The 8,053-nt window shown below is 35.5% G+C and overlaps 1 protein-coding gene across 1 annotated transcript; it reads left to right on the forward strand.

Moving 5' to 3' along the window:
* The first annotated feature begins 21 nt into the window (after positions 1–21).
* On the forward strand, positions 22–7,887 carry LOC145237138 (agmatinase, mitochondrial-like). The gene is made up of 10 exons (XM_080099897.1): positions 22–197; positions 421–522; positions 875–983; positions 1,042–1,129; positions 4,929–5,043; positions 5,104–5,152; positions 5,536–5,731; positions 6,330–6,430; positions 7,236–7,399; positions 7,707–7,887. Exons 1-10 carry the CDS (start codon positions 173–175, stop codon positions 7,781–7,783), a joined length of 1,026 nt encoding a protein of 341 aa, XP_079956023.1. The 5' UTR covers positions 22–172; the 3' UTR covers positions 7,784–7,887.
* Positions 7,888–8,053: the final 166 nt, after the last annotated feature.

The following is an 8,053-nucleotide window of genomic DNA, read 5'->3' on the forward strand; positions in this document are numbered from 1 at the left end:
ACGTTGTCCAGTCATGCGTGACGCTGTTAGGTTTGTATTGTGCACGTGCCGGGAAAAAGAGTCGACCCAAGTAAACAAAGTTGTTCGTTGGCTGCAATGGATTGCACTTGCAGAGTACAGACGACCTGTTTTAAAACAGTATGCTACTTGTTTAAATACCCACTGCTTAAATATGAAAATATTTTCTTTGCTTTATGGTAGGTATAGCTTGTGCAATTTGATTTTCACGTAAACAGGTGTTGTGGGTTAATATGGATGATACGATAATCTATCGATTTTCGGAAGCTCGTTAAGTGTCCTGAAAGCAAAAAAATAATAATTTTGTGCAAATGCCCAAAAGCTATGTGCTTTGGATTATATAGAACAACAATTTAATGCAGTTAACCATTTTTAAAATAGAAGATGATATTGTGGTTTTAGGTGTGAAACAGACAGGCTGGAGTTTAAGACGATGTATTGCCACTACACCTTCATCGGCATTTAATTTTCCGAAAAGTGGAAATGAACTGGCAAGAAGTGGAGGTACATTTTGGTTTTAAAGTACATTAAATAAATGTTTATGCTTATACAAGTCAGTCACATACTAAATGTTTTAACATACCCAGTTCTATATACTAGAGACTTTAATAAGTATAATCTAATACATTATGATTAATAAAAATATAGGCACTCTGATTATTCAGAAGTCCTTTTTTATGCATTTTTACTTGATTTCCTTTTGTTGCATTAGTAACTTTTATAGATTTTTTGCTGAAACCAAATCCAGTTCTCTAAAAAAAAATGGAAATGTTATGCCAGCAGTTTTATCTGTGCTAGAACTGGCAATTGGTCAGAATATTATAAATGACACAGGATCTTTGAAATTCCTCAACAGGTATAGCTAGTATGATGAGACTTCCAATTGCATCTTCAAGTAAAGGGCTTGATGCTTGTTTTGTTGGTGTGCCCCTGGATAACGGAACTAGCAATCGACCTGGAACACGGTATATTAATTTTTACACTGCTGTTTGATATTTGATCGAGACACATAGAAGTTTATAGGTTTGGACCAAGGCAAATTCGAAATGAATCTCCTATTATCAGAAAGTTTAATGCAGCAACACATGCGGATCCATTTGAGTCTTTAATGGTGAGCTGTTTTTCTTTTCTGTATGGTCTTATTATGGCCAAATTGTTTGATATGCATTATCCTTCAATTTGTGATAAAAAAACCTGGTCTACTGAAATACTTGATTATTATGGGTCCCCTTCCCTGAAGGGGACACATATTGCTTTTGTCCGTATTTTTTTTTCTTTTTTTCCGTCTAACGCGGATTTGTTCCCACGTTTTGGTCAACAAAGAATGGTTCAAACTTTTTCAAATTTACACACATTACAGATATTGGTCTAAAGATGGTCCATGTGAATTTTGACCCCGTTTGATCCCTCGGTTCACCCACAGCCCCCCAAAACGTTAAATTTTTAGCGCGGCTATAGTTCCCACGTTTTGGTCAAGAAAGAGTGCTTTAAATTTATTCAAATTAACAGAGATGTTAGTTAATAATCCAAATTTGATCCTCCTGAAGTTTGACCCCCATTGACCCAGCGGTTAACCCACAGGCCCCCAAAACGTAAATTTGTTAAAACACCTGTACTGACTAAAGTACAGCATATTGGAGTTTCGTGCTTTGTTGTTTGGTGCAATGTAAGGTTTATAAAGAATTTTGTATCTTTTTTTCGGATTCACCCATTTTTCACCCTTTAAACCCCGAAATAATCGGTATTAGTTTTAAGGCAGAAATACATGTGCAGAAATATTTAAAAATTTTAACAATTGTTTAAGCAGGGTATTCGTTTAGTATTTAAAATTTTGCCAGTTACCTTTACAACCCATAATATGTGTACGCTATCAGTCAGATATAAGTCCCTAAGGAGGAATTCACTGGTTTACGATTAAGGCGGCAGAGCGGGAGTGCTCAGCTTGACGTCCGGACAGACGTTTTACGAGACAGTCGTTTGGGTGATTAGAAATCAGCTGTTTTTTGTGCAGCAATGCTGTTGTTTCATTGAGTTATCACGCGCATTTTCAGTTTTGGCGAAGGTTTTACACCTAAGACGTAATTTAAACTCGATAAACGTACTTCGGTTTCGTTTTCCGTCGCATAACCACGGGTCACTAAAGGTCAACTTGTAGGCATTACAACACAGTTAAGAATTTTTCGTCATAACGTATCTTCTTTATTGTTGACAAATCAATTCAAGAATCAGTACTTAAGTCATGTATAATTTCGGTCATTTACTTAAGTCATGTATAATGACAGTGTCAAATTAAAAACAGTGTCAAAAGGTCATTAAACGGTCGTTTTTGCGAAACAAAGTTAAGTGAAAAACCGTTCAGCTTAATTTATACATGACTTAAGTACTGAAGTGAAGATTTTTTGTAATTATATGACAATAATGATGCAAAAAGAATACGGACAAAAACTTTGAAAGTTAAGTTAATGCTTTGTGAAAAATTTGTCCTTAAGAATCTAAAAAGAACCAAAATGTAGGTTTACCGTAAATCCGCATAAACACGCGTGTGGGGACCCATTCGTTTTTGCTTGCAAAAACAATCATATATGTAGATAAAATTGTGTATAGTATAGTAAATTGGTAAATATCGTATAAAATATATGAAATGGAAGTATATCAGAAAGCCACTTTTCTAGTTCTATTTGTGAATAAATGGATATGCAATTAAACAGTATGCTTAGTTTTGTGTTTATTTGGAATATCTTTGAGATGTCACTGAGTTTAGTGTCATTAGTGTTGACACTAATGTCTGTATTGTTTTGTTTTTTTGATGGACAAATCTGGGTAATTATGGGTCCCCTTCCCTGAAGGGGACACATATTGTTTTTGTCTATATTTTTTTTTTCTTTTTTCTTTTTTTCTTTTTTTCTTTCTAACGCAGATTTGTTCCCACGTTTTGGTCAACAAAGAATGGTTCAATCTTTTTCAAATTTACACACATTGTAGATATTGGTCTAAAGATGGTCCATGTGAATTTTGACCCTGTTTGATCCCTCGGTTCACCCACAGCCCCCAAAAACGTGAAATTTTTAAAATGGCTATACTTGCTTAAGCAGATGATTCTGGAGTTTCTTTTTTGATTGGTACATTGCAGCGTATTTTAATGTATTTTGTAACTTGAAGTTGTATATATTTATTTTCACCCATTTACCCCCAAATATTTGTTTGTTTGTTTACATGTTAATGAGGTCCGAAATACAAGACTTAACCTGCTGAAATTTTAAACAGTCGTGAATAGGGTGCTCCTTGTTGGCTGTTAAAAAAAATCAGTGCAATTGGCTTAGTAATTACTCTTACAACCCCAAATACGTTTTTATATGCTGTCTTTGGTCAAATTTGTGCTCGCTCAGTGCACTGCTGACACAATGGGAGTGATTGACGTCTTGACAAAAATGGCGCAAGTAAAAAAAAGGCCTTGCGTCTTATGGCCGTTAACGACAGGCCCCTCCTGCCGCGATCGACGCCATATCATTATCTAACAACATACGCACGCCGCGAGACAATGATCGACTGACGGAAATGAAACCGTGAAAAATCGACGCTAACCTCTGCTGTCTGGAGCGTGGCGTTGACCCCAGCTACGGGAAAAAATGTTGCTCCTATATAACATTTGATAAAATTAGTTGTCGTTGATTTATAAAAATCTCCTACACAAGTTTACTTGAGTAGTTTATTTGCCATGGCAAAAGAACGGACAACTTTTTTGCAAGATAAAAGTTTTTTTTAAATGCTCAGTGTCAGGTTGGCCGCTGCATGACCACGGGTTACTTAAGGTCAATTAGTAGGTATTACTAACACAGTTCAGAACTTTCTTTCGCCATGACGTAGCGTTTTTTTTTTTTTGAATCAAATACTCAAGGCATGTATATATTAGGTCAAACGGTGTTGTTGAACACCAAGGACGGCGTGCTATTGAAAACGGTGTCAAAAGGTCAAACAGTCGTTTGGTGTGTACACCCTAAAGGTTACTACAGGTCAATGGTACTCGTTTGCGAAACAAAGTTAAATGAAAAACTCGTTTTGCGAAACAAAGTTAAATGAAAAGTTATATATACACTTACAGCAAATCGCTTTTTAATTGTCTGTAACACAACTGTTACAGCTTTCTAGAAAAAAATTGTGTTTAAAACCCGACCTTGGACGACAATATCTGGGTCAAAGCAAGAGATTAAATTGAAAGTATTTGTTTCGTTCTTTTTTATTGTTTTTGTAATTATACGACAATAATAGTGCAAAAAAATACAAACAAAATTTTTTTATTGTTGGGTTAATGCTTTCTAAAAATTCTTTCTTAAGAATTAAAAAATCACCGCAACATTTGTTTACCGTAAATCCGCAAAAACACGCATGTGGGGACCCATTAGTTTTTGTTTACAAAAACAACCATATGTGTAGATCAAATGATATGTATAGTAAATTGGTAAATATCGTATAGAATATATAAAATGGAAGTATATCAGAAAGCCACCATTCTAGTTGCATACTGTATATTTACATAAGGGCAGTAAATTCCAAATCATAGCCCATCATCAAAAAATCTTCCATTTAATTGCATACTGTTTGATTGCATAATCTTAATAACCGTATAACTAAGAATGGAAAGCATTTTCCAAATTACGAAATCCGTCAATGAATTAAATAGAATATATATATTTCGCCTAATGGCATCTTCAGTTCCTTATTCAAATAGAATCCATGTTGCCTGTTGAAGGTTTAGATACTGTTCAGTTCAAATACTCTCAGCTTAATAACTGTATTTAAACAAAATAAAGATACACCGGAATGTTGATTTCTATGTGAAAGAAACAAAAACAAATGGGTGTTACTACCTTGTGTGTGTGTGTTGCAATAAAATGCGTTTCAAATTTTTGCAGGTAGCAGACATTGGCGATGTTTGGGTTAATCCCTATAATCTTCCTGATTCCTGTCAGAAAATTAAGGAGCAGTTCTCTGAAATAATCAAAGACGGATGCATTCCAATTTCTGCAGGTAAGTCAACATGGATGTGTATAAGACTTAACATTTTTGCAACATTTGTGTTTTGTACAGGAGGAGATCACACCATCACATATCCAATACTGCAAGCAATTGCAAAAAAGTAGGTTTAACTATAGTTTTTACATTTTATCCTCAGTGACTGAAGCAACGATTTCTGTCTTACTGCAATTCTGTTGTGTCATTTCTGAATTTGATTTTTTAACTTAGTGGAGTTAGTTGCTGCTCATCAAGTTTCTTTCTCAGGGTAATACATGTGTCCAAGAGGTGATTACAACTCTTGTGAGCGCAAGGCCGTTTCTTTAAACAAATGTTCATTTTGGCAGTTCTGAGTACATTTTTGGCTTGGAGGGTTTCCAATAAATTGCAGTAGATCCATTTGCAATTGATAATAATGTTAGGCAAAGTTAAATTCAAAAGAATGAATACAGCATTTTTTATCAAAATGTTTATGCACAGTTTATGTTCCCTGTCTTTTTCAAACAGATATGGTCCTGTTGGCTTGGTTCATGTTGATGCACACAGTGACTTTAATGACACAATGCTTGGTGAGAAGATAGCCCATGGCACACCATTTCATCGCTGTTATGAAGAGGGTTTGCTTGAATGCTCGAAAGTTTATCAAATTGGTCTTCGTGGTTCAGCTTACTCAGTTAATGACTTTCAGAAGCAAAAGGAATTGGTAAGTAATGGTGTTTAGTAGGGATAGGTCAAAACAGCAAATGTTCTGTTTGGTCCGACACAGAGCATTAATGCAAGCACGCCCATGGCATTGTGACGTCAGAAACATTCCCTATTCCATGCTAGTTTTGTCCTTGCGTCACCAGCGGTGTATTAGGCTGTACAGACCCTAGAATTACACAGTTTTCTACTTAATAACGCGTTTAAAAAACAGTCAATTTTGCTCCTAGATACCCTTTCTAAACAGTAGTTTTGTATGTTAGCAGGTCATGAACATGCAATTTCAATGTTTGGTCAGTTTGTGCAACTGCTCAGCTGAGCACCACCGAGCATGTAAAACAGCGATGCTCGGTACCGAGTGCTTGTGTTCTGTCTCAGCTTGGCCCATTCCTAGTGTTTAGTATATTTTAGTCTAAACACCAATTTCTTTCCATGTTTCGCATTATGGTGAACAGTTTTGCCCAGTAGTTTTCAAACACCACTGCGATTTTTTATTTGCTGACTTAAAAGTTGATTGTTTTGAGCCATCAAAAAACTTGTTTGTAACATTAATTGACAATACACTTAGACATGATTACAACAGTTTACTGTTTATTTAGGGGTTCAACTTAATTCCAGCAGAAGAGTGCTGGTATAAGTCAATGACACCATTAATGGAGAAGATTCGAGCAGTCATGGGAAACACTCCAGTGTATCTAAGGTAAGGAGTTATCTTCTGAAAGATGTACTCAACAAAAATTGTATTGATCAATACTGCAGTTTGTTAGAAAGGCATTTGTATGGAATTTTAGTTTGTTATGCCGTGTCTGATGTTGGTGTATTTATCTTCATGTCAAATTTTGCCTATTATTTCCTAATTGTTGTTGAGTGTTTCAGATCTTATGTAGGTACCCATATGGCAGTACATTTTGTTGCATGTTATAATTATGTCTGGGATGTTGTGCAATGTAAGTTAAAGTTCAACTTTCCTTTGACTACCAGTTCTTGCACATAAACCCTGTATAGCCGAGTGGTTATCGCAACCACCTTGTGTTTACTAGGTTGCAGCCACTTGTTTTACAATGAGCAGCATTGAGAAACCTGGTGGGTTAAACTACATTAAAGCCACCAACTCCTAAACTTGAAAAATAAAAATGATCAAACAGACCTGCAATAAAACAGCTAGCTTGGTGGCGGAACCATTCCGGACATTATGCATTTAGTCATTGTCTACCTACAAGGAGAAAAAACAACCAATCAACCTCAAAATTTTGCATTTTAAATAAAAAAGCAAAACACAACAGCTTTTATTAAACAAGTGGAAAATAACTGTGCATTGTTGAAACATTACATTATGAAACAAGAAACTCAATTTCAAAGGATTGACTTAATGAGTATTATCTTTTGTTGACCCTTTCCACAGTTTGTACAAATTTATATTCTTTTTTTGCAGTTCTGAGTGTTTAAGCAACAGTTATTTCATCAATCAATTGTTACAAGGGTAATGTTTAACCTTTTTATTGCAGTTTTGACATTGATGGTCTTGACCCTGCCTATGCCCCTGGTACTGGGACCCCAGAAATTGGGGGCTTGACAAGCATTCAAGGATTGGAGGTTGTTCGTGGCTGCAAGGGGCTGAATCTTGTTGGTGCCGACCTGGTAGAAGTGTCACCGACATATGACACAACAGGTAACTGTCAAGCGTCAATGGGTGGGTTATATAAACATTTCTTGTTGTACTGTCACTTGGGGTTAAGTTTTTGTTTCCATACCCATTAAAAATAAACTTGAGTGTAGGTCAATCTTACATTTTTTCTGGAATTAATTGATTTTAAACACCAAAATCTTAGTAATTGGTTACATAGCCATTGTATGTGCCATATAGGAAGATATTTATTTTCCAGGAGTAATTTTCCCTCTGTTGCAAGAGACATATTGGTTCTTTTTCGTTTTATTGGTGTTTAATGTTACAAAAGGTTTGGTGTTATTTTTGCTAGGAACAACAGCCCTTACTGGAGCAAACCTGATGTTTGAGATGCTGTGTGTGCTACCGGGAGTTAAATATCACCAGTAACCACAAATATGTGCAGTTATGTGAGATTTTTTTTTAATTTCATGGTGCAATGTATTTGCTTTTGCACAATTTTTGAATCAATGTGAATAAAGAGTTTAATTTAATTTGTAGTATACATGTGATCCTAGAAAACTATGCCTTATTTCCAGTGATGGGATTCAATTTTTTTGTCAGCCAGTTCTATCACAACAGTCATATTTTTCAGCCATTTCTGTTACAAAAGTCCATTGACAGTAACCAGTAATGCTAACCGGTTCGCTGGTCTCATAA

The sequence above is a fragment of the Phallusia mammillata genome, chromosome 7, assembly GCF_965637545.1.
Source record: "Phallusia mammillata chromosome 7, kaPhaMamm4.hap1.1, whole genome shotgun sequence".
Taxonomy (NCBI): Eukaryota; Metazoa; Chordata; class Ascidiacea; order Phlebobranchia; family Ascidiidae; genus Phallusia; species Phallusia mammillata.